This window comes from Miscanthus floridulus, chromosome 16, assembly GCF_019320115.1.
Source record: "Miscanthus floridulus cultivar M001 chromosome 16, ASM1932011v1, whole genome shotgun sequence".
NCBI classification, from domain to species: Eukaryota; Viridiplantae; Streptophyta; class Magnoliopsida; order Poales; family Poaceae; genus Miscanthus; species Miscanthus floridulus.
This window is the reverse complement of record NC_089595.1, coordinates 85,037,156-85,063,819: the sequence shown is the minus strand read 5'-3', so window position 1 is coordinate 85,063,819 and position 26,664 is coordinate 85,037,156. Positions and strand designations below refer to the sequence as shown.

Here is a 26,664-nt window from a genome sequence, read left to right as displayed (position 1 = left end):
AACTTCGTTCAGCAGCATCAAGCAGAACTCGACAGTGAAGAACCCAAATTTACTGAACAGTTATGATACATCACAACCATGATGGTCACTGTATAACGTTTTACACCATTCGATCAACTAGTAAATAATAGAACCACCACCGTCCATCAACTTGAGTCAATATTGTCCATAGTTCTGCCAGCAACAAGTACCCAGTTGATGCAGTAGAACAAGCAGATCGGGCAGCGCTCAATAGCATCAAGCAGAACTCGACAGTAAAGAACCCAAATTTACTGAACAGTTATGATACATCACACAACCATGATGGTCACTGTATAGCGTTTTACACCATTCGATCAACTAGTAAATAATACAACCATCACCAACCATCAATTTGAGTCAATGTTGTGCATAGTTCTGCCAGCAACAAGTACCCAGTAAACATTTCGCAGAACAGTAGAAGGGGCATGATATAATCTGGACCAGAATAAACTCATACCAGCCATTCATTAAAATTTCCATGTGCTATCCCCGACAATGTGATCTTTGATAAACATGACATTATGACTGAAATCAGTATTCTTCAGCAGCACTAGCAGCACTCAGATCCACACTAAGATCCAAAGTCTGCAATGAGATCAGAGTTAGGATGCACATGTTTGATCCATATTTGCAACATAAAGTAGTAGATCGAGGAACTAGATTCATTAAATCTTGAAATTAGAGCATAGGCGACATTTTCCGTTAGCAAATATAAACAGTGGAAGTGTGGAACACACACAGTTCCGACTCTAGGTATCTAGATCTGCTCAAAATAAGGTGTGCTTCAAGTCATGATTAAACAATGCTCAGTTAGTTGTAACTACTCGATAAAAATATCACAGATACAGATTCACAAGTCTTCGTTTAATTGGACTTAAGTTAAAACTCAAAAAAAAATGGACTTAAGTTTGACCAACATTTTAGCACAGTACACTAACCAAAGACTACTGCAGGCTACATCACTCCAATCATAAAAATAAAGATGAAGTCCATGTTACCTTTCCAGTGATCATTGTATACATGTTCAGAACATCTGTTACAGTTGTCTCAAAATGTGTGGTGGCATCATAGCTCTGCACAGTGAAGCAGCCACAAAGATTTAGTAGAATGTTTAAACAGTGAAGTTATATGTTCATTCTATTAGCATACTGCACATCTTACCGTCGAGACAAAGCAATTATCAAGAGATGGCTCATTCACTGGTTCATATCTGTCATAAATATCATAGAATATCTCATCTACAGAACCAAGTAGATCAATTCCAGGCTGTAGCTCAGACTGGGGATTATCAGTCTCTGCTTCTGCAGACACAAATGCAATGAACTTCCCTCTTGGCGCAACATTGTGCGTGTATGAGCAACAGAAAACATACCTAAAAAGAGGATATGGACAGAAATATCATAATTGTGTCAAGCATAGTGATCCACTTCATAGAAGTGTTTAAGTGAATCTAGTCATTAGTGAAACGAAAACTATTTCATCATGAGAGAAGGCCTCACATGTCTGATCTGCGTCCAAGTTGTTTCTGAGGTAAAATAATTTGAACCGAGTGGGACTCATTTGTATTAGGGATTGGGTGGCTCATGATAGCAATTGCACGTACAACTCTACCGATCTTCCTAACCTGTGGAGAAACATTAGTGTGGCAAAAAAATGAGGAAAAAAAGTTTAACAAAAACACCAGAAGGCCATATAATAACAAATACCTTCTCAAGATGGGGGAAAAAAGTTCAGTAAATTAGCTTGTCATCTAGCAAAATATAAGTATTTGGCACCAAAATGACCAAGCCCTTTAAAATCTGGATATAGAGAGTATTCACCTTGTTTGGTAAATACGAAGGATCACAGACCACCTTCTTGCACTTTGCAGTTTCACCTTCAGATGTGACACCACACACTTTCCCCTCCATATCGAATTCAACCTATAAAATGAGGCAACACAGGTAAAAAGGAGAGAATTTTCTAGTCATCCAAATTATGTGAAGAGAGGTGAAAAAGAAGACCTTGCACTCTGGCTTGTTTAACATGTAAGTACCACCATAAACAGCACTCAGTCGCGCAAAACCCTGTAGCCCAAAACAAGCACTGTATCATCAACAGGGAACACAATGCCCACTCAAGAAGTATTGTATTAACAGATTCGATTTTGACTGACCTGTGGTAGCTCACCCAGCCCATATAGTGGATAGATATATGGCGAGCCTCCTTGAAAGCGTGCAAGAGACTCTGAATATAGCTAAAAGCACACAATAGGTAAATATAACTGCACTATATAAAGGAATCATATTCAAACCATTAGGAAGCACACAAGTTTATCTATAGCAACTAGGAAGCAGCTTTGGCCAAGACTTACTTTCATCCTTTTCACTGTATCAAGTGCTGGTTCATCAAGATAACGATCATCTCTATGAAGAGCAAGTGCATGTCCAACGAAATCCACTGTATCGTCACTTAAACCATATTTTCTGAAATACACATGGAACATGGAGTTACCTTTGTGCAGAAAGAGGTTAGTTATTTGCCATTGCAAAATTGCAATCCCAAAATGTGTAACTGACATGTGGATCATGGGCCCACATGTCATGAACACATTAAGGGGATTGGAACATGCATAGGTTGAATTTTACACAAGAACATAAAAGCAACATGCAAAAGAAATGTCTTTGCACAACATATGGAATATACTGGTATCCATGTATAATCTGCGAGGCAGCAAAGTTCACAATGGATCTTGTAGGAGCACAACCCTGAATGGCTGAATGTAGCAAGAGTGCACTAGGAAAACCTTAGATGCTAACTACAACAAATTTAGTTCATAGGTACTGTAAGATGCAACACCAAGCAATGTCTACAATGGATTTGAAAATTCACAATAAGAATCATATTGGTGAGACACCCTAATACTACAGGTAAGTCATAACTCACACCTTTAAAAGGGTTATCCAGGTTTACAGGTATGTTATTTTTTTTTTGTCTACGCAGGGGTGTGTGGTGGTGGTGGTGGGGTGTGTGTGTGTGGGTGGGTGGGGGGGGGGGGGGGGGGGGGGGGGGGGGGGGGGTTACTGTTTTTCTATTAGAGTAAACTAGCAATGGAATGAGTATAATGCAACAAGCAGAGAGGTACTTACGCTATAAGTTCTCTAGTTGTCACCCTAGTAAGGTCCAATCCTTGATGTGTCCTTGGATCAGCTTCATTGTAATCTTGGACATAAATGAAGAAGTTCCTTGCTCTGCGCTTCTCAAATAGGCCCATCAAAGGGGACTTCAGAGCCTCCATATCAGTGGCAGGGACCTTGTAAATCTGATTGAATATAATAACAGAGAAAAGGCATGTTACCCTACTAGATCTAAGAAAATTTAGGAAACGTAATGTTGATGAAAAACAGGACGAGAACATAGACTGATGACTACCTTCCCTTTGCTGAAAACATAGCTCCCATCAACAGCTTTGAATGACAAGTACTTTGTCACATCAGTGTGGATGAGGGTTCGAACCAATGTCCCATTTGCCATCATAAACTGATATAACAGAAACAGTCTTTTTTTTAACAATGAATCAACTAAATCAACAAAAAACATAATTATGGTACACGGTGGTATAAATAGTAAAAAAGGCAAACTATTAACAAATAAGTCATAAATCTAGCAGGAGTACTTCGCAGACTTCTTTTTACAAACAGTTCTGCAAGGGATTTTCATAACTTTCTGAAGCAAAAATCAATACATAAATCACATTAAAAGACTACAAATGATTCCTACCAAGTCAAAATAATGCATGATCACAGGGTTTGTGTTATATTTATCATCTCGCAGGTATTTCCACAAATATAAGCTGTGCTGATAAAGGTGCTAGAAAGACATGTTTGCATAGGATAAAGGCTGTTGGTGTTGCACCTTTGGCACCATGTCCACATTGTAGTCTCTGCTTGCACCTAGATGTGCTGGGGGCTTGTCTTCCCCTCTAAACCTCTTCCAGAGCTATTCCAAAAGGTAGAGTGAAAAGCATGTCAGTCTAAAAGTTCCAGCAAAATCAATCAAAAGCTTTGTTATGACAAGAAATCGATGCACAAATCTAGAGCCCTCTGTACTTAAACAGAAGTTGTAGGAGTTGCTTACCTGATTAAGGTTGAGCGAGGTGGAATCTCCTCCATAGTAGTCATTTCTGTCCATATGCAAAACCTACAATATCATCGAAACCACGTCCTCAAAAGTGAATTTCCTACACTTACATGTAGACTTCAAATACCACACCTTAAGGAAGGTTCTAAAAATGGCATAAGGATCAAAAGCAATTACAGACCAGGTGGCACAGAATAATTCAACTCATGCATACATGCATAGTGCACTGAGAAAAGAGAGAGGTGTTTGCGAGGGGTTGTGGCAACTTCTGGATATCCTATGTACTCTTAAATTGACTCCTCATACAGCATTCTCATTATACATCCACTTAAAAGCTCTTAATACAAGGCCCCATTGCCTGTTGGCACAACTCTAGCTCCAAGATTCACCTCAGATCTGGAGTTTGTATACCAAAATCAAGAACCTCAAGACTATAATTTGTCTAGAACTGAAAGAAACAACTCATCCGAACAACTTAAATGTACCCACAGCTCCAGATTCACAGATTTATGGAGCTAGGAATACCTAGCTCCAAAAAGTCCACAGATTTATTGGAGCTGGAGCTCTGCTAAACAGGGCCAAAGCATCTCTACGTCATAAGGGTTCACTGTTTAATGAAAGGGACTTTTAATTCCATCCTTCTTGGTTTGGACTCTTGGTAGCTAGCTTATTAGAGACTAGTCGTGTTTGCATGGCGTCCGAGGTTGCCATGCTGCAAGATCAGAGCGCCACACTCGATTAGGCTGTTATTTGTTTCGTGGCCAAACATTTGACTGTTGCACCTTGTTTGGCTGTTTGTTAGTGCATTTGGCTGAAAAAGCCCGCCAAGAGTGTGGCGGACATTTTGTCCGCCAAACTTCTAGCATGGCCGCACTTGCGGCTTGGTGTTGTTGGGAAGCAAAACAAACAACCCTTAACCTCTAGCGTTCCATTGCCAGCCCCATGTTCTAGATGACCTTCTCCCACAACACCATCTACCATGCCCCTAGCTGGTACCAGCTGCAGGTGGCTACTGTCACCAGCTCCACTGCTACCGTCAGCAGTTGAAGGCAACCTGGCATGCCCTACAACTCTGGTACGTTACCACCGCCGCTGCTTCCTCACCTTACCCATTAACAACCAGGCTGCTACCAGGAAGCACCCATTCTACCAGCTGCCCCATAGTTGCTCAGCAGCAAACCTATGGTAACAACACCCATGCTGCCCCTGCCACAGCAGCACCAATACCAACCACAGTTCAGCTTCCTCCTTGAAGCTGAGGCCAAAGGTCAGGGTGGCTTGGGAAACCCAGAAATCCTAACCCTAACTTCTATGTTCTATCAACGACATCGTTTTGCAAGTGACATGCTGCCACCTGTGTATGTGCAACAAATAGGGAAACCCACTTATTAGGATAATATGGAAATTGAAAAACATTGGTTTATGAAAAGCAACAAGTGTGGGCAAGCAACACAACGAAGTACAATTAGTTTGGGCAAGAATGGCCACCCTCCTCCCTCTCCTTAGTCCTCGCTTTAATTCGTATTACATGTTCTTCCACCGAATTGCTGGTAAACAGTACGATTAAGTGCCACTTCCCGATTAAGCACGGCTGCTCGCAGTAGAGAACCACTCCTTGCTAAGCTCAGACTATACTCAATTGCATCAATGGCTGGTCCGCCCCTATGGATCCACCAAGGGCTTAAGGAGCTGGGGGGCTCGTAGGTAGACGAACACTATAGATCAGCATACCACAGCAAAGCGAAGCATGCATCTAATCGCAGCGCGCAACGTCCAGATCAAAGGGGCTGGGGCACCCGATCTAGGAGCTCGTGTGCTCCAGCGACCCAGCCCACTCCAAGAGATGCAAGCGACCTTGGAGGACCGGACTTGTACGCGGAACCGAAATCCGAGCACGGCAGCTACGGATCATACTAGCGGCGGCTGTAGGGGAAGCGAGCGGGCGAGCGGCGGGCTCACCTTGAGGCCGTCGACCGAGAGGAGACCGCTGAGGATGCACTCCTTGAGCCCCGTGCCTAGCACGATCACGTCGTACTCCTCATCCATGGCTGGCTGCCAGGTGAAGCGGCGGCGACGGCGGCGAAGGGGAGATGACGCGGCGGAGAAGAGAAGTGGAGTTGACGAAAGGAAGCGAACGGTGCGGCGCGTCGGGGGTGGGAATGGGATTCTGGCGATTGGGAATCCGAGAGGGAGGAGCCGGATGCCGGATGCCGCGGATGCGGATGGGATGCAGCTGGTCGCTTTCGAGCGCAGGTCCTCGGCTTACCAAATAATTGCGGCTCTCTTATTTTTTGTTTCCTAGCATACGTGTCGTTCTCACTGTGAGCCGGACCGGCCGACCCGGTCCAAAATTAGGGCCGCTGGCACCAGACTTACCTTCCAATAGATTCTCGTTAAGAGATTTAGATTGACCTTATTTCAATTACCAGACACTAATATACCCGGTATTGTTATTTATTGTTACTACCTCTTAGTGTTAGCATTGGGTAATTTGCGTGCCTGCTACCTTCCTTGGATTAGGATCCTTCATCGGAATCGAACCCTAATTCTACGTCACCCGTGATCACCAAGGTAGGCCCCTATCCTAGCATCGAAAGTGCACTGCAACAGAACCAAAAACGCATAGGGATCAGATTCCGTATCATCGCTCGTCGTGAGTTGTTTTAACTTGTATAAACACATGTGCTGATGGATGAGAGAACTATCATAAGCCTTGTGAACAGAGCCAGAGCTTCCTTAGGGCCAAAGTGGGCCATGGCCCTACAAGATTTCTCAAGTAAATATTTAATTCTACCATTTAGTTGTTATAAGAAAATGTTAATATGGTCCTACTATTGTTGATCACATTTGATTGGCCCCTTCCGTTCAAGTGTCCAAGCTCTGCCACTGCTCGTGGAACACTCCCGGACCCTCTCTTTGTGAGATTGAGTTTTAGTTGTCAAACCAAAGTGTTGGGTTGATGATTTCGAGTTAGAGAGCAAACCAAATCTTGAGCACATATAACATTTGTTACTCTTGGAAATGAAGCTCCTCGACAGCTAGACGTCACCCGGTGAGCTCCCATGCTCGTGGTGAGCCATGGGAAAGTCTATGAGGATTGCGATATTGCCACATAAGGAAAAAGATCAACTATGGAGAAGAGGAAAGTGGTTGTGAGGGACCTGGCATGAGCACGAACTTCGTGAGTTGCTCACTGACACCTCAATGGAGGCATAGGGTTCAAGTGGAACCCGAACTTGAGTTAAACAAATCATTTCTCTTATATTTTGAATTGCAATATTTCCTTTTCACTCGATCTACTTGGTTGTGTATGTTTTGTAAATGCATATACTTCATGAACTTGTTATTGGACATCTTAAACTTGTGTTTGATCTCCCCGGGCGTAGTGAACTTCATGTTATTCTGTTGTTCTGCAGATGTTTTACAACATTGCGTGGAAGTTCCACACTATACTAACTGTTGCAAAGTTTCACATACTTTTATTTCTTATTAGGTCGTTTGTCCACCTTTTGTACTAGCATTTTCTTCTCTTGATGTATATAGGTACGGGACACTTCTTTGGGTGCCTTTATTTAAAAAATAAAAAGACCCACATCTAGGCGATACAAGAAGTCCCAAAACCATCTCGAATTCATAAAGCGGAACTAGGGTGCTTTGGATCTCCCCTCTCCCATTAACTACTGAGGTATTTAGCGAAGAGCAAGAAACGGAAATGCTGATATGCATATCTGAGAAGTGATCACGATACATTAGTGACAAGAACGAGCTGGTTCTAGCAAAACGTGAACACAGTTTAAAGTTATCCATCCGATCAATCATGTAAGGAACAAAGGAACCACCATCATCGTCCACTGTTCGCATAAACGGTCTCCAGCCCGTTTAAACACCATATAAATGATATACGGTGATATGCTGTTTCTGTCCGTTTAATCGGCTGCACCTGCAGCACAGTACTGTGGTAACCTGGCAAGCCACCAGGCAGGGCCTGTCTTACGTCGTTCTTCTTTAAAGTATGGTATCTCGAGGAAATGTTATGTTTAATAGGAAAATCTCTAGTATTCTTCAGCAGCGCTGGCAGCGCTCAGGTCAACACTGAGATCAACGGTCTGCGAGACAGACATGCAGAGAGTTAAAGATGTGCACTCCATCTTTGAACCAGTAAACATAAAATAGTAATGTCAAACTGCTAATAATAAAGAGATAGATGTCTAGTTAGGGATTAATTTTGTTTTGAGGCAAATCATCTATTGCTGAGAAGGTTAACAAACAATTGACCATTCAGTGTAAAGCTAGCAAAATTCACTTGTAGATTTTGAACTCTCGGCCCAATACAACATTGAAGAAATTAATATTTGATACATGCATCTGCTTTGCTGACCACAAAAAATAAGTAAAAAGAGACATGACATGAACCTTACCTTTCCAGTAATCACTGTGTACATACTAAGAACATCTGTCACAGTTGTCTCAAAGTGTGTAGTAGCATCATAACTCTGCAAAGAAAGCTTCCATAAACATCTAAAATATCTGAGACTTGTAATCACTTTGTTATTACAGAATGCTAAACTTACCGTTGAAACAAAGCAATTATCAAGAGATGGTTCATTGACAGGTTCGTATCTGTCATACATATCAAAAAACAGTTCATCTACTTGGCCAAGTAGATCAATTCCAGGCTTTAGTTCGGACTGCAGATTATCGGTCTCAGCTTCCGCAGACACAAATGCAATGAACTTCCCTTTTGGCGCAACATTATGTGTATATGAGCAACAGAACACATACCTAAGAAACATTTTCAGAATGCATGTCACAACCAAACGATGCAAACTGAATTTAGGCACTCAGCCAATGAAAACTATTTGAAATACGAGTAAGAGACCCACATGTCTGACTTGCGCCCAAGTTGCTTCTGCGGCAAAATAATCTGAATCGAGTGGGACTCATTTGTGTTTGGAATTGGGTGGCTCATAATAGCGATTGCACGTGCAACTTTTCCAATCTTCCTTACCTATTCACAAACACAAAGTGAACCCCAAAGCAGGAGAGCACCAGGAAAGCAGTCAACAGAGATATTGTAGCAGGAAGGTTTAAAATTCAAGTAAATTTGGTTGACATATATCAAGATTTCAGTGAATTCCTCCTACACATAAACAAAGTAATTCAATTTTATATGGGCAGTGGCATTTACCTTGCTAGGCAAGTAAGAAGGATCACAGACAACTTTTTTGCATTTAGCCGTTTCACCTTCTGAAGTAATACCACACACTTTCCCTTCCATATCAAATTCAACCTGCAAACGATATAGTGAAATCAGAAAAGAGCATATTTGATAAGTTGTTTTCGCAGACTATGATAATTAGGAGTAAAAAAGGGTCAAGCCACTACCTTGCACTCTGGTTTATTTAACATATATGTACCACCATAAACAGCACTTAGACGTGCAAAAGCCTGAACCATAAGATATCACCTTAGAATGGAAGCTTCTTAGAAGCATCAAAGTGACTAAAGTCAGTGCAAGGAATTGAGAAACAACTGACCTGTGGCAGCTCACCCAAACCATATAATGGATAAATATAAGGCGAGCCTCCTTGAAAACGTGCAAGAGACTCGGCATAAAGCTAAGAGAAGATAGCCAATGAAATTTTATCATGTTCCCATCCAAGAATACTGATGCATATGCCAGGAAGTAGATTTGACAAAATTACAATATAATATGAAAAAGGAACAATAGTTTAACAAATTTTCACTCAAAACATACCTTCATCCTTTTTACAGTATCAAGGGCTGGTTCATTTAGGTAACGATCATCCCTGAGCAGAGCGAGTGCGTGGCCAATAAAATCCAGTGTCATCACTCAATCCATGTTTCCTGAAAACAAAATGACAAATAAGGTTACTTATAATGCAGGACAGCAGGAGGACATGCCAAGTATTATACATCCTCTTTAAAGTTTTTAAGAAAAAGTGTAGCATTTAGAAGTTGAACGGTTATAGCAGTTTTGTTTAGCTGTTCATCAATATAACACTACAACAATTAACTTGTGTACATTATTGATGCACAAAATATCATCATACTGTATGAAAGCAGAAAGAGGCCAAAGTAGGTGAAGAATCATATAAGATCCATGCAGCAACATGAGGCGGAGTGATACAAGAATCATACAACACATAATAACATGGCAACAAGGAACAACAATCACAGCAACTACTACGATGCCAGGATGGTCAAGATACTCACGAAATCAATTCTCTAGTTGTAATCCTTGTGAGGTCCAACCCCTGATGTGTTACTGGATCAGCTTCATTGTAATTTTGGACATAAACAAAAAAGTTCCTTGCTCTACGTTTCTCAAATAGACCCATCAAAGGAGATTTTAGAGCCTCCATGTCGGTGGCAGGAACCTTGTGGATCTGATGAAAATGAAAATAAGGGAGCATGATTAGAATATAGAAACCACTTGTGAGAAACCCAGCAAAATCTGAACTTACAAGATAGAACTAGGATGGATGAGTGTAAACTCAAGACATTACCTTCCCTTTGCTGAAGACATAGCTTCCATGAACAGCTTTGAATGACAAATATTTTGTCACATCAGTGTGAATGAGAGTACGGACCAAAGTACCGTTCGCCATCATAAACTGGTCAGAGAGAAAGAGAGTTTGATATCGACATACTTTATCATCAAGAAATTAACATAAGCATATATATTGATTGTAGGTTTGAAGCATTTCATGGGCTGAATTCTAAATAAAACTATTGTTCTTTAACAACACTAAAAATAAATACATTGACATGAAACGCTATCTGGACCAGGGTTCCAGTCAGGACGAGACTAAGCAGCACAAAGGATGTATATGGTATTGTAACAAATATATAAAACAATTAAGGAACTAATTAGTGCGCAAGAATATGAAAATATATGTATGACGAGGCTGTGGCAAGAAATAATAAGCACATAGATAGCTACAATCCATGGGGGATTATCACACCTTTGGAACCATGTCTACATTGTAATCTCTGCTCGCACCTAGATGTGCCGGTGGCCTGTCTTCCCCTCTAAACCTCTTCCAGAGCTGTTCACAAAGAAGATAAGGGTGATTAAAGGGAATACAATGGAAAATAAGAGAGTACTTCATCAGTCATTAAGTATACAAACCAACTGAACGAGTTGCCAACACACACAAAAAATTGGATCATATTACTCAGTACATGTTTCAGTTTCAAAAAGAATAAAAATCATAGATTTATAGGTTCTTGGCTGATTCAGGTTTAGGGAGGTGGAATCTCCTCCATAGTAGTCATTTCTATCCATGTGTAGAACCTGCAAAGGCATCACACAAAATTCTTCAGAATCCATTAAAAAAGGAATCCACCATTGGTCATGTTAAAGCAGTAAGTTGACTATTAAACTTAAGCAGCTTTCTCCCTCCTTTCAGTTACCCCCGTCTCACCTCACTGATATCAGAGGATAGATGCCATCTTATCGATGGGAACAGCATTTTTTAGTCACAGAAACAAAGAAGTACGATAGATCAGAATTCAAAGCAATGAATCTCACCTGAATCTAAATAGTTGTTCCTAGTAGATTAGTTGTCTCCTCATTTAAGAATCTAACCTTGCCCTGATCTTTCCGGTCTACAGAATTCAAGAAATTGTGGCAACACTGGCAGGATTTCACGATGTTCTGCATCAACTGGCTAACTCCCCAGACCAATGCCAGGAGCCAGATGGAGCCAGATGCGCAGATAGCTTAGACAAGCACCCATCCGAGCGCACCAGTCCCGGATCAGACAGGGGCCAGACCAGCGCCGCCTGATCTACTACCACGACGCACTCTACTACCGGACCCACCGTGCAGGCCCCGAGCAGCGTCTGGGTACGGGGGGAGAGTGGCGGATCGGACTCGGGGACCGGAGTGAGAGGTCCGAGTGTCGTTACCGGGAGGCGGGGTGGTCGGTGCTCACCTTGAGGCCGTCGACGGAGAGGAGGCCGCTGAGGATGCACTCCTTGAGCCCCGTGCCCAGAACGATCACGTCGTACTCCTCGTCCATGGCGGCTCGGCGTCGGCGGGTCCGGGTCTCCGGGAGCAAAAGCGAGCGGAGTGGCGGCGGCGCGGGCGCGGCGATGCGGAGACGAGGAGTGCTGGAGTCGAGTTGAAGCAACGGCGTCGCAGGTGGGGAGGGTAGTAAGGGCCGTGGGGTGCGGGAGTCCGGACTACGGAGGGACGGAGCGGTGCGTGTGCCGTGTGCCGGTGTGCGTCACCGATTTGCCCGGAACACGGTGCGCAGTCTTGCAATTTTGCAAACTACCGGCAGTGTCGTGCGATAATTGCACGCGAGGGCTTTGCCGAGATGCGCGCTGTCTCTCCCTCTCTATCTGCCTCTCTCTGGTGTGACTCAGTGAGTGGTGACGATGTTTCGTGGCGTCTTTGCCGCTTTCGGCGACGCCGGCCGGCGTGGTCGAGTAGTGCTCGAGCACATGGCAATGGATCCGAGGACTGAGGTTGCCTTGTACATGGGCCGGCTCGGACCGGCGCCGTGTAAGGTCAAGGTCGGATATTCTGACTGGGCTGGCTTTGGGTTTAAAGGCCAGTCTGCTAGGCTAAATATTTCTTCTTCTTCAACAAATGACGGTGGCCTGTCTCAGAAATGCTTCGATTGTATTTGTTTTTCCTTCCAAATTAAAATTAGCTGATTTGAATGAAATTCAACCACGGATCGATTTGTTAGGTTCATCTCATTCAATTCAGTTTGAAATTGGATTTCAAACAATACAATAGACTACAATAAATAAGAATATACAACCTATGTTCTAGATTATAAGACGTTTTGGCCTTTTCTAATACATTGTTTATGAGAAATACGATGATTTCACTAAATTCATAAAATAAACTTATGACACATCACATTACAAGAATAAGTTGGTTCCTCGAATCAAACACGTGAAACTAAGGTGGTGTTTGGTTCGACTCTGTAAATGGTGAGGTAAATGAGATCCAATTGCAACGCCTAATGCTTACTACACTGTAATCGGAAGCGGAGATTGTTTGTTTGCTCGTGGTAGTGGTTTCAACTGACATCCACGTGTTTGGTTCAGAAACTAAGATAATCGAAGAATCCCATTTTGAACTTAACTTGCCATGCTTGGACACAAGGCTTTGTCTGGTGCCCGGCGACCGCGAAGGTGCGCTGAAGTCCCTCGTTGCAGAAACACAAAATCGAGGGGGGCAGATATAGGAAGCTGAGGTGAAGCAGAATGGCTAGGACATCATATTGACCCTAAATCTAGGGGTACAAACTGGCCAATGGCCCCAAGTCACCGAGAAGATGAAGAGGAGGGAGAGGTTCACATACGTCTGGGTCGAGGAGGATACCATGCAAGAAATCCAAACCATGGCGGGGTTAGCGACAAAGCGTCGATGACGCACTAGAGGCATGGCGGCGTATGGACACGAGGACGAGGTCTTTTGTTTAGTGCCTCGAGTGAGGATTTTTCTTGTGGTTTTGCTAGCACCCGAACGTCCGGACGAATGGGGCATCCGGACACCCGCGCCTATAGCCATTTTTCGCACGTCCACGTGGGGCCCACATCATCCCGAACGTCATGAGCATCGAGAAAGAGGGAGGCGGTGGCGGATGTCCAGTCGGTGCTAGGAGGAGGAGGAAACACCAAGGTGGGACAACATAAAGCGAGCAGGGAGAAGTAACATTTGATCTACTTTTGAAACATCTAGATGCAACACTTGCAACATATGTCTGAAGGCAGATGAAACACTCGAGCGTCTGAAACACTTGTGTAAAACCCTTGAAAAATACTTGAAAACCATTGGAAACGTATGCAACATCCAGATGAAACACTTGCAAACATGAGTATGAAAACACCTAGAACATTTGAAACATATGTTTGCAACATGCATGTACATGCAACATTCAGATCTACTTTTACAACATCTAGATAAAACGCTTGCAACATACATCTGTAACAGATGAAACATTTGGAACATACACTTGAAACATACATGTATAGCCATTAGAACATGTGCAACATCCCGATCTACTTTTGTAACATAAATATACAACACTTGCAATATACCTCTGAAACATCTAAAACACTTGAAACATACTCTTGCAACATACGCTTTCAGCATAGCATCTACTTGCTGCTTGGATGAATGGAAGCTCATCGACGCGGAGCTTGATGCCGCGGAGTGGAGGGAGATACTAGCGAGTGGATGATTGCACAGCCCTAATGGGCCATTCTCGTACGTGTAGTGCAACCGATGCATGCGACTTGGCCGCTCGGGCCGTCGTCGAGGAGCTCCAAGAGCAGGAGTTCCGCCTCCGCACCAAGCTGCTAGAGCATAAGATCCTCAAGGAGACAATCATCATTGTGTTGTTCCTCGAGACCGATGTCGTGGCTCCAAGCCGAGAACGTGTGCCTCCGCCTGAGTTCAACGCCGCCAAGAACAGCCAGCAGCGGGTGGTTGAGTTGGAGAAGGAGGTGGTGGAATAGTTTTTTTAAGAAGCTGGGAGCAGGCTTCATATTAGGCTCCACAGGCCCACGAAAGGCGTGTCTGGAGCATCGGACGCCTTGAAGAGAGCATTACCGTTTTCTTGTGACTACGTGAGGGGGTCAGATAGCGCTGAAAAATGAGTGGTATCGGCATTGTGTTTGGCCATATATCCATTAACATTGTGATCCGTTACAAGAAGACGTAACCAAACACAAAGCAGTGGGATCAGTTTGTGCCTGAACCTATTACGGGCTAAAAAGGCCCAACCAAACAACATTTAAGTTTGGGTTTTTTGGATTGGGACCATTACAATTTTCGAAGTATGGAGAAACACCATTACTATTCACCTATTTTGAAGCATACCATCGCAATTCTTTGTTCCTCACAAAAATACCATAGTGTCGGTCAAGAAAGTGACCAACTAGTAAATATTTGTAGTTTTGTTGTACGTTGTGATCGGAGGTGGCCTAGCACTCAATGACACAGGATTTATACTGGTTCAGGCAATGTGACCTACGTCCAGTCAGGGTCGGTCGGTGACTTTATTCCTGAGCCAGGTGCTCAAAGTCTGTAGTGGGATTACAAACGAGAAGGAGAAAGGAGGGGGTATACAAGAGGTTCGGATGGCTCCGACCGGAAGGGTTGCGGTCGGAACTTGGTGGTTCGGCGGTTGTAAGGGGTTGATGTTGATCTAGTGAGTCTGAGCTTTTTGAAGTCGATCTCCCCTCGTTGGAGGGAGCGCATCCCCTTTTATAGATAAAGGGGATGGCTTTTACAGGTGAGAGGGAGAGAGTACAGATATTTCTAAGCCTTGCTGCCTACGGTAATGAAAACTAGATAATGGTTGAAGCCCCCCAATACTGTCGATGTCGCTGTAGGATGTCAGATGTGCACGGGGGGTTGAGCTATCTTCTTCAGGAAGGATGAACGCCGGTACCTGCAAATACTTCTGGATGCCTAGTGGCATGTGAGGAGCCACACTATGTTCACCCGGTATGGCAAATCCTGGAGCCCATACCGCGATCGATGTCTAGAGACACGCAGGGGGGCTTACCATATGGGAGTTTCTAGCGGCCCCTACAATACTTTGTGTCTGGGTGGCTGTAGAGCACTGTTTTGTGCAGGGTATGGTCCCTGGTACAGTGGTTTTGACTTGTGAGCCATGCCTTGCCTTTCTCCGCACGTCTTCTGGTTCCTTCCGAACAGGGAGCCCCCGGTCGGATGACTCCAGTCAGCTCTTAGTGCGTCGGTCAGAGAAGAGCGGTGAGCAGGCTTCCCACGAGCCCCGGTCGCTGGGTCAGAGTCGCAGGGTCGGAGTAGGAAGCAGCGTTTTGGGCCAAGCCTTCCGATTGGAGAGACTGCTTGGAGACGGCTGGTGCCTAAAGCGAGTGCTCTGATTGGAGAGGTGGGCTGAAGAAGTTGACGAGCGGGCACCTGTTCTTAAGGGTAGACCTTTCGGTCGATGACCGGACTTCCCTTCCGGCCCGCTGTGTTTTAGTTTTTTGGGCCGACCCATGAAATATATGTTGTTTTCCTAGGCCGAGCCCGGGCGTGGAAGATGGTCCTCGAGGGACCCTGGGTTTATGAACCCGACAGGAGCCCTCGAGCCCCCAGGCGATTTGAGCCGAATCGTCCGGGGGATTTTTTGTCTTGCTAGCGAGTGCGCGCGAGCGCACCCACGGGTGTAGCCCCCGAGCACCCAGGTGGTTCGGGCGGAACCGGCTGGGGGGTTCTTTGTGTTGTGTCTGTGGGTGCACGTGTTTTGAGTTTTAAGACATGATTTTGTTTAACCATGGCGTCGTTGTGCAGCCGAGGTGTTTTTAAGCGTGGGGATTGGATTGAGACAGAACTTATTGATCCCGGCATCGGTGCGCACCGGGGATCGGGCGATGAAGTTTAGTTTTGGATGTAACAGAGTTCGATCTTTGACGTCGGTGCGCGCCGTGGGATCGGGTAAGGTGGAGTCGCGAGCAGACCCAGGCGTCGGTGCTCGCCGTGGATCGAGAGAGTTAGTTTTAGTTAGTGAAGCCATTACATGAGTTTAGGAGTCACGGTCCCAGGAGCCGTAGCCGGATGTCGCCGATCCTATCGACGCGAGTTTAGGAGTCACGGTCCCAATAGCCGTAGCTAGATGTCGCCTATCCCGTCGACGCGAGTTCGGAGTCACGGTCCCAAGAGCCGTAGCCGAATGTCGTTGATCCTATCGATGCGAGTTTAGGAGTCGTGGTCCCAAGAGCCGTAGCCAGATGTCGCCTATCCCGTCGACACGAGTTTAGGAGTTGCGGTCCCAAGAGCCATAGCCGGATGTCGCCTAACCCGTCGACGTGAGTTCGGAGTCGCGGTCCCATGGCATTTAAGCCCCCGAGCCTTGTCGGGCCTTTGTGGGGGTTGTGAGTTGTTTTGCGCTACCCCATCCGGTTCCTCACAACCGGAGGGGCTGAGGTTCGTCGCCTGTCCCGATCGCTCAGGCTCGAAGACTAACTCGGTGAGCTCACTAACGGGTGTGATCGAGCAGAATCCGGGTCCGTCATTCGTGACGGGGTCAGCATAGCCCTCTTGTGGCATTCCACTACTCCTTTACCTGCAGCCCGGTAGATGCCTAGGTTGTTCCGGAGACCGACCCTAGTGGCCTAATGGCCTCCCCTTGATGGAGATTCTATGGGCTTAGCGAGAGGTTCAGGATCGAACGAGAAGGTTGAGATGACCCGGTTTGCCAGACCGGGCAAAGGCCGCACGGTGCTTATCTACGGTTTTCTCCCCTGGCTCTGTTCGGTTGCTCATATCGAATGAGGCAAGCAGCCGCTTCGTGGCGCAACACGGATGCATTTCGCTGCATGTGCGATGCTTAGTTCCTAAGCCCTAGGTGGTTCATGCCCTAACCGTCCGGGGGATTCAGGCATATGGAATGAAATGCGCGTATGGATGTATGAATGTTTTAAATTGAAAATAGAGGGGCTTTGATAGTGTTTTACCCTGAAGACTGGAGAGACGGGGTTCATCGGGCTCCAGTCGGAAACGTCCGTCCAGGACCTGCGCTTGTCAATCGTGGGTTAGCCCTCATGTGAACAGTTTTGTATTTAATAAACATATGCTTACCTTGATTACCTGAGAGATGGGGTTCGGAGAGCTTCAGTCGGAAATGTCCGACCAGGACCCATGCTCGTCATTCGAGATGGAGTCGGCATGGCCCGCATGGGGCGCCCCTTCGCTTCCTACCTGTATCTCATGTGCTTATCCTGAGTGAATCGATCAACTCAGGAGGCCGGTTGATCTATCATGGGTGACTCGATTGACTCAGGGAGGTCTGGTTGTCTCTCAGCGGAGATTTCATGTGGTGGTGCCTACACGACTGGAGTGACGGAGTTCGAAGAGCTCCAGCCAGAAACGTCCGACTGGTACCTGCGCTTGTCAATCGTGGGTTAGCCCTTGTGTGAACTGTTTATATTAATGAACACATGCTCACCTTGGTGACCTGAGGACGGGGTTCAAAGAGCTCCAGTCGGAGATGTCCGACCGGGACCTGTATCTCAGGTGTTTATCCATAGTGAATCGATCGACTTAGGAGGCCGGTTGATCTCTCCCGGCGGAGATTTCGCTGTTGGATCTCTCTAGGTCTAGCCTAGGGAGATGGGGAGTCATCCGCGTGCGGTGGCACTTTGGTTTTCGTGCCCGGCGCACGGTAGTGGTTGATCGTGCGGTAGTGGTGGGCCATGGCCAGGCCATGTCCCGTCCGATCAGGAGCCGTTCCATTGAGCAAGGTATGTCTTATCTGCATTAAATGAAAGAAAGAGAAAGAATCTCGCCCCGTCATTCTAGCTTCCCTGATCGGTGCATCCCTCCATAACCGCCGCTCCCTTTTCCTTAAGTCGGAGAGGGGAGAAGGTTTTCATTCCGCTCTCTTGCCTGTTCTTCGTCTGCCACCGCCTTCTCTCCTCCTCTTTGCCGTGAGCGTCCCTGAGAGCTGTGGAGGTTTCTAGGAAAGAAGGGGAGAGAGCAAGGGAGAAGAGAGGTACTCACAAAATGTCAGACTGGAGGTCGTCCACCATGAGGGTGTCGGTGCTGGAGGCGTTCATCGCGAAGGGGTTCCTGCCACCGCAGGAGGTGGTGCACTGGAGGGTCCCCGGGAAGGAGGAGTTCCCGCAACCTCATCCCGATGAGGTGGTGTCTTTCCTTACCTTCCACAAGCGTGGATTAGGATACCCCGCGCACTGGTTCCTGCATGGGCTCCTCAATGAGTGGGGTCTAGAACTACAGCACCTCAACCCAACGGGGGTGCTGCACACCACTGGCTTTGTCACCGTCTGCGAGGCTTTCCTCAGGATGGAGCCGCACGTGGACCTCTTCCAGCTCTTCTTCTCCGGGAGAGCCATGGTGGACTAGAGTTCGGCCGAGATCGCTCCGGTCGGAGGCTTTGCCCTACAGCGGAAGCCACGCGTGGGAGGATCGTATCCCGTGTACTCCCCATGTGACTCCAATCGGGGATGGCATGGGGAGTGGTTCTACATTAGGAATCCGATGGGGGTGCCGTTTCCGACGTTTACCGGCGGGAGGCCGGTGAAGCAGAAGAGTTGGTCGTGGGGCTGCGCCCACATGGAGAGGCACAAGGTGGAGGCCATTGAGGAGGAGCTTCAGAAGCTCATAAGGGATGGCCTTGACAGGGTGCGGGTGTTCCACACCCTTTACCGCCGCCGGGTCGCACCGTTGGCGGAGAGGACGCACCCGATGTGGAAGTACGATGGCTGGTCGGACCCCGACTGCGCGTCACTGGAGGAGCTGCCGGACGATGAGATCTGGAGTTGTGTCGGCTGAGTGCTGCAGCTGAGGCCTAACGAGACCGTGGTGGGAAAACCCATACCGTTTAATGCCTCGATCGTGCCCTCGCTGGTATGCTCCCTCACTTTGCTCGTGCTTTTTCCTCTGCCCCTCTTCTTTTTTGATTTTGGTTCATTCGTTCCATAGGGGCTTGGGAGGTACAAGTCCTGGCCACACCTTCCCAAGGGGGCGGCGGGCTAGGCCCGGCAGGCCGCCCAGAAGGAGGCGGCAGACACCCGAAAGAAGAAGAAAACCAAAAAGGTTCAGCGGAAGGAAGAGAAGAAGAAGGAGGTCGCCCGGCGCGTGAGGGCCGGGGAAGTGCGAGCAACGTCGAGTCGGAACTCGCATCGGATGATCCTACGGATTTGGACGACATGGCCTTCTCTGATGAGGAGGAGAGTCAGGAAGTCGTTGCGACCTCGGCAGTGCGTTGTGACCCTATGGCAACGTCTGCTGGTGAGGAGCAGGAGGTCGCATGGCGCGTGGAGGTTCCTACATTGAGGAAGCGTGCGGCTAGCATGGATGCCGTTGGTGAGCGAGCGGTGAAGCGGACGTGGTCACCGTGCCCCTCAACAGCGTTGCCAACTCCGTCGTTGCCTGTGGCGGACGCGGCCGGACGAGCCGGGTAGTCCGAGGGGCGGCCCAGTGAATGTGTGGCGATAAGACCGGTGCCAACACTAAACTTGCGGTTGGAGAAGGCCCCGCCTGCCGTGGGTGCGGCCGATCAGTCCGGGCGGTCTAAGGGGCAGACTAGCGCCCAGTCGATGCGTGACTCGCTGTCGGGGGATGCCTCGCCCGCTGCTCCGGTCGGGAAGCCCCGAACCAGAGGTCGTAGCGACTCGTAGGCCGAGCAGGAGCGGGTTGGGACGACTCCGACCTCGTCTGAAGTGAGGGGGCGCGGGTCGCAGTCCGGGAGCGGTCCTCGTCCTGTGGACTCATTGTCGTCGGAGCCTGTCTTCAGAGTAGTGCCACTCACCACCTGGTATGCTTTCTTTTGTTGCTTCTTCGACTTTTGGTGGTCGAGTCTTTTTGGAGTGTGGCTTACCACGATTTTTGTCAGTGGCTGGGGGACGCCGGGGTTGAGCATCGCCTTGGCCTCCGTGTAGGAGGTTTGGAGGCCCACTCTGCAGCACGTTGCGGCGAGCGAGGGGGGCAACAGGGTGGCAGCGACGAACCCTTCCCTCCCGAGGGTGGTGTCCCTCAGGGCGGCTGCTGGTAACGTGACAGCAGCAGCGACGTTGTTGGTGGCGATCCCGATGCTGGTGGTGGAGGTAACCCTTGCGACCCCTCCTCCGTCGGTCGCGGTGGAGGAGACAAGGGGGGGCGAGCTCCCCACCGTGCCGGGTGGAGGGCTGCACGCCCCATCCCTGCTGTCGGAGCCGAAGTCACAGGAGGGAAGCGTCGCCGGAATGGAGTTGGGATGCCAGGCGGCGTCTCATGCAAATGTGGTGGTGGAGATCCCGTCTGACGATGAGGTGGATACCGTGGCGAATCCGCCGGTGTCGCCGCGGGAGCTGGCGGTGGTCTGATTGGAGGCTGGGCCCTCCGGCGGTTCATCGGTGGGTGACCTAGAGTGGCCCTTCCCTGAGGACCCATCGAAGGCGAGGTTCATCCTCCGGGATTCCCGGGAGCACCAGCTTTGGGAAATTTTTGGCGGACAAGGCCATGTCGTGGTGTCCGAGCTCACCGAGCTGTCCATGAAACTAGAGAGCGCCCGAAAGCAGGCTTAGTTTGCTCGGCAGCTGGTTGAGGTCAACCTACAGCTTGCCATGGAGGTGAGTTTCTAGTACTTCTCCTTGCCCTTTGAATCCTTCGTCGGTTGTTTTTATAACGCCTATTTTCCATAGGAAATAAGGAAGGTGTCGTCCCGCAAGTCTCACTTCCTCCGGGCAGAACATGCCTGGATGGCCGAGCTTGAGCACTGGGTGGAGTTCGCTTGCCGTGAGTCCCAGGTCCGAGCGGTCGAGGTGGCTACGGCGTGGGCAGAGGAGCAGCGTGCGGTAGAGCGGGCGACTGCTGTCGAGCAAGGGCTCGAGGCGGCAGAGGTCTGCCAGGCGGAGACTGAGGCGGGGCTGCGCACGTCCCTGGCGAGCACCGAGGCGGTGCTCCAAGAGGCTTTGGCAGCCCTTGAGCCGGAGCGAGCCGCCCTAGAGTCGGCACAGAAGGCCCTGGAGGCAGAGCAGAGGGCCCGGTCGAAGGCGGATCGGGAGGTGCTCACGCTCTGAGACTAGGTGATGGGGATGGAGGACGCGAGTGCCCGGCTGCGCAAGCAGGCGGCTAGGCAGGCGAAGGATCTCTCCACCCTTGAGGCCTCTCGCGTCGGTGCATACCTTTTTGTTTTCTCGTGGTGTTGATTCCTTTTCCCCCAACCTATTTCTGAGCTTGTCGCCCTTCTCGCAGAGCTAGGAGAAAAGGTGAAGGCGCTAGAGTGAGACATGGAGACAACCAAGGCAAACTTTAGCCGAAATGTCGAGGAGCTAGCCAAGTCCCGTGAAGAGCGATGTGCTCTCGAGGGGGAGCTTGGTCAGATTCGCAACGCTGCCTAGCTCATCATCTCGGAAGTCTTCGGGTCGGTGCCAAGTACCAGTGCGCCTGCGGTTCAGCTAGCGGAGGTCCCAGACACGGTCAAGGACCTTGTCAGGAGCGGGCTGTTTTATGGAGCGTTGGGGGTGCTAACCTTGATGGCGACGTACCACCCGAGCCTAGACTTCGCCACTATCTGCGGTGGGTATGCTAAAGGCATGAGCATGGTGGACATCCAGTCAATCGGGGTGAGCATGCTGCCGCACGCGCGGTTGGTGTCAGAGCAGGTCTCCGCTGAGTGGGTGATGGATGTTCACCGTTAGGACATGGCCCAAAGCATGCATGGAGAGGATGCCTCCGAGCCTACAGATAGCACGGAGCCTGGTTCAGGGGGTAATGTCGCCTCAGCCCTGATCAAGCCAAACGTCGTGCTGCCGGAGAGCGAGCAGCCTGCGCCTTCGTCGGTCGCGCCGTCAGCAGATGCCGCCGGGTCGGTTTAATACCTTTTTTAAATACAAGTAGTTAGTAAATGTAAGAAGTTTAAGTTCATGGGGGGAACCCCTGTGTAAAATGTTCGTGTGTGTTTTAATGACTGCAATCGGTTTTTGTTTTTGTGATGGAGTTGCTCCGTTCGGGGAAGCTTGTTCCCTTTCGTTCCTTAGTTCTCCCTTAGCATAATTTTATTTTAAATTTCTTTCTATCTCGTACCTGCCTATTTGTTCTGTAGGTCGCAACTTTGTGAGCCCGGGGCGTGGCCCACGAGGCTCGGCTGGTCGTAGCCGTAGGAAAAGGTGGGGTGTGATCAGTCAGAATGTTCCAAAGCAAAGTTACGTAAGGTAAAACAAAGGAACGAACTACCCTTTTGTTCAGGTAGGAAGGAGTTTCTTCATACAAAACCAAAAGAGTACTTAAGGTAAAAACAAAAACAAAGGGGTAGTAGAGCCCCCTAGTGGAGCCCCCAAGTGCCCTGAGCCGAAAAGTATTCGGGTCGGGGTGCTCTTATAGGAGCGTTCGCTAAGTAAAGGTAAGACTAAAACTTAGGAAAAGAAGAAAAGACATAGCTATTCCAAGGTCGTCGGAGAGAGTGTCGTTGTCGTTGTCCTTTAGTCGATAGGCTTCCGGTCGGATCCCTTCATGCTCCAGTCGTTTGGATCCTTGTCCACCGCGCCCTCTTCTTCGGTCGCTGCCTCCTCGCCTTTTCTTCCTTTGGCCTGCCGGCCTACCTCAGCAGGCGCCTGAGGAGCTGGCAGTCCTTGTAGAGATGGTTGATAGGATAGTTGTGGTTGGTGCACGGGCTCTCCATGAGATTGTGGAAGTGGCTTGGAGGGTCTTGCTAGGGCTGCATGCCCGTGTGATCGGCCGCGGCGACCGACGTGAAGTTAGCCAGTTGTCGGTGATCCTTTCTATTCTTTTTTCCCCTCTGCGTGGAGGGGCCCTCGTCTTGATCCTGGCACTTGGCCTTACCTTTGTCGCAGCCCCCGTTGAAGCACGGTAGAAAAGGCGCTTGCTGGAGGTGTTGGACAAAGGTCCGTGGTTCCAGACTATCAGGGCTGGGACTCCAGTCGACGCTGCGCGCGTCTTGGTTCAGCCCGAGCCACGTGTAGATAGGCGGTCGGCATGGGGCGGTCATCAAGTCAAAACAAGGAGCGGTTGTGGCTTCTTGTGCCGCAATCAGTGGTTGAGACGATGCCAGGGTGTAGTGCCCCATCTGCTATGTCCCTGTTCCCCGGACGAGGAGTGAGGTCGCAAGTCGGCGTCGTGATATGGAGTACTCCGCCTGTTGAATGGCGGCGGTCTCCAATAGTGCCCAGAGGTTCTGGTGGATTGCCCGTCTGCGAGGGTCGTTCGACTCGGGTAGGTCACGCAGGAGCATTACCATGGCGGCAACGTTCTGACTGGCCCGAGCGAACTATGGGGGGTCGGTCCCCTGAACTGGAGCGTTGCTCTAGGGCTGACAGGTGCGACCCCAAGCGCCGCTCGCAGGTCTATGCGCACGGGGCGTAGTGTGGTCCATCGAGCGTGTTGGTGCAGTTGGTGGCTGATGCGGCCACTGTCATCGTAGATCCTCCCCGTGCTCGCGTGTGAGCTCAGGGGTCTCTGCGTGAGGGTCCGGTGGGGCGTGGGTCTAGAAGGACTTTGTTACCCCTAGCGGCTGTTCTGGGGCATCCACCACAGCGTATTCCCGGGACCGACGGTGGCTAGGCGCCACGTTGCCGATGCTGGAGCTGTCGCTCCCGACATCGTCATCCATGATGTCGAGGAAATAGGTGAGAGCATAGCTCGCCATCCCCACAAACTTAGACATGAGAGGGTGCGGCGCCAGCACCTTTTGGAGTCCCCAGGCGTATGCGTCCACAGAAGACGCGAGGCCATAGGGGAACCGGCCGTATGGCGGCTGCGACGGGGACAACGGTAACCCACCGGATATTTGGTGGAAGATAGAGCATAGTAAGTAAATAACAGCATGTATATTACTCACAGCGGGGTTTGAGTAGAGAGTTTGCTCAGAATGAAGGGCAGATGCCGCGCCATCAAAGTCGTGCGTCCCGAAGTCGATGGAGGATGTCCCTTCGATGGGTGTCGGGTCGCGAGCTTCCTCGTGGAGGTGGAGTACGTGAACCAGTCGGTGATGAAGTCCAGGCTCCCGAAGCGGAAGGCCTAGGATGGCTCGAAGATGGGTGGAACCCGCATCCCGGCAGGCGAGAGTGCAGGGAACTCCAGTGAGCCGAAGCGAATCGTATTGCCCGAGCCCACCATGGCGGGGGTGGCAGAAAAATGGGCCATCCGATGACCAAAAGAGTGTTGAATGTACAGCGTCTTCCCCACGGACGGCGCCAACTGTCGGTGCAGAAAGTGACCAACTGGTAAATATTTGTAGTTTTGCTGTACGTTGTGATCAGAGGTGGCCTAGCACTCAATGACACATAATTTATACTGGTTTAGGCAACGTGCCCTACGTCCAATCAGGGTCGGTCGGTGACTTTATTCCTGAGCCAGGTGCTCGAAGTCTGTAGTGGGGTTACAAACGAGAAGGAGAAAGGAGGGGGTATACAAGAGGTTCGGATGGCTCCGACCGGAAGGGTTGCGGTCGGAACTTGGTGGTCCTACGGTTGTAAGGGGTTGATGTCGATCTAGCGAGTCTAAGCTTTTTGAAGTCGATCTCCCCTTGTTGGAGGGAGCGCATCCCCTTTTATAGATGAAGGGGATGGCTTTTACAGGTGAGAGGGAGAGAGTACATATATTTCTAAACCTTGCTGCCTACGGCGATGAAAACTGGATAATGGTTGAAGCCCCCCAATACTATCGATGTCGCTATAGGATGTCAGATGTGCACGGGGGGTCGAGCTATCTTCTTCAGGAAGGATGGATGCTGGTACCTGCAAATACTTCTGGATGCCTAGTGGCATGTGAGGAGCCGCGCTATGTTCACCCGGTATGACAAATCCTGGAGCCCATACCGCGATCGATGTCTAGAGACACGCGGGGGGCTTACCATATGGGAGTTTCTAGTGGCCTCTACAATACTTTGTGTTAGGGTGGTTGCAGAGCACTGTTTCGTGCAGGGTATGGTCCCTGGTATAGTGGTTTTGACTTGTGAGCCATGCCTTGCCTTTCTCCGCACGTCTTCTGGTTCCTTTCGAATGGGGAGCCCCCGGTCGGATGACTCTAGTTGGCTCTCAGTGCGTCGGTCGGAGAAGAGCGGTGAGCAGGCTTCCCACGAGCCCCGGTCGTGGGGTCGGAGTCACGGGGTCGAAGTAGGAAGAAGCGTTTTGGGCCAAGCCTTCTGATTGGAGAGACTGCTTAGAGACGGCTGGTGCCTAAAGCGAGTGCTCCGATCGGAGAGGTGGGCCGAAGAAGTTGACGAGCGGGCGCCTGTTCTTAAGGGTAGACCTTCCGGTCGATGACCGAACTTCCCTTCTGGCCTGCTGTGTTTTAGTTTTTTGGGCTGGCCCATGAAATATATGTTGTTTTCCTGGGCCGAGCTCGGGTGTGGAAGACGGTCCTCGAGGGACCCCAGGTTTATGAACCCGACACATAGAATACTTATGAGGACGATATGGGCCTAGTTGCAGGCGTATATAATGACGTGTATTCTCGTATGGACTCAAATGCCCTCGGCTCCAAGTGAATAGGGTCCATGGCAGCTCCCTCTCTCTATCACTAACGTACAGACCCCACATGTCATCTTCTTCCTCCTCTTCCTATCTTCTTCCTCCTCTTCCTATCTTCTCCAAGACGGCCATCACGGCGACGACAGGTGTGGCAGAACCGCCCAAAATAACGCACTTACGGAGGCGCTCGTCTTCCACCAAACACTAAGCACTTCATAAGCATGCTGTAGCGGGCGGTTTCCGTTGGGCACACCCTAAGGGAGAACTCGAAAGATCCACATTTTTTCTAAGGATCCAATAATGAGAACGAGTTACAATACTTAATACATTTCATACATCCAGAGTTCTTAGAAATTCATTATTACATTGCCAAATGTCGAGAGTGCGGAATATTAAACAGCAGAATTAAAAATAAGCATCTAGCGATAATAAACAAGGATTCATCTATGCCCACCAGAAGAATTCTTCACACAATGGTACTACTCAAGCATTACCTGCAACAGGGGTAAATAAACCCTAAGTACACAATGTACTCGCAAGACTTATCCGACTAGTGAGAATAAT

The 26,664-nt window shown here is 48.8% G+C and overlaps 1 protein-coding gene and 1 pseudogene across 2 annotated transcripts; both read right to left on the bottom strand.

Moving 5' to 3' along the window:
• Positions 1-248: 248 nt before the first annotated feature.
• Positions 249-6,372, bottom strand: LOC136512414 (guanosine nucleotide diphosphate dissociation inhibitor 2-like). 2 transcript variants are annotated; one of them, XR_010773083.1, is made up of 14 exons: positions 6,100-6,372; positions 4,138-4,200; positions 3,916-3,999; positions 3,433-3,540; positions 3,150-3,322; positions 2,375-2,486; positions 2,177-2,257; positions 2,025-2,087; positions 1,842-1,943; positions 1,521-1,645; positions 1,183-1,393; positions 1,020-1,094; positions 479-606; positions 249-396 (listed from the first exon to the last, which is right to left on the bottom strand). XR_010773083.1 is itself a non-coding variant. In XM_066506380.1 (13 exons), the coding sequence occupies exons 1-13, from the start codon at positions 6,184-6,186 to the stop codon at positions 553-555; spliced, it is 1,338 nt and encodes a 445-aa protein (XP_066362477.1). In that variant the 5' UTR covers positions 6,187-6,372; the 3' UTR covers positions 249-552. The 2 variants fall into 2 exon arrangements, 1 of the variants encoding a protein (XP_066362477.1); XM_066506380.1 differs by having other exon boundaries at positions 249-606.
• A 1,418-nt stretch (positions 6,373-7,790) lies between these two features.
• Positions 7,791-12,492, bottom strand: LOC136510095 (guanosine nucleotide diphosphate dissociation inhibitor 2-like; annotated as a pseudogene).
• Between the last annotated feature and the right edge of the window lie 14,172 nt (positions 12,493-26,664).

Coding starts and splice junctions, on each gene's coding strand:
- LOC136512414 (XM_066506380.1), bottom strand. CDS start 6,186: ATGGATGAGGAGTACGACGTGATCGTGCTAGGCACGGGGCTCAAGGAG. Junction 3,323..3,432: donor ATGTTTTCAGCAAAGGGAAG/GTAGTCATCAGT, acceptor ATATTCAATCAG/ATTTACAAGGTCCCTGCCAC. Junction 1,646..1,841: donor CTTCGTATTTACCAAACAAG/GTGAATACTCTC, acceptor GTTTCTCCACAG/GTTAGGAAGATCGGTAGAGT.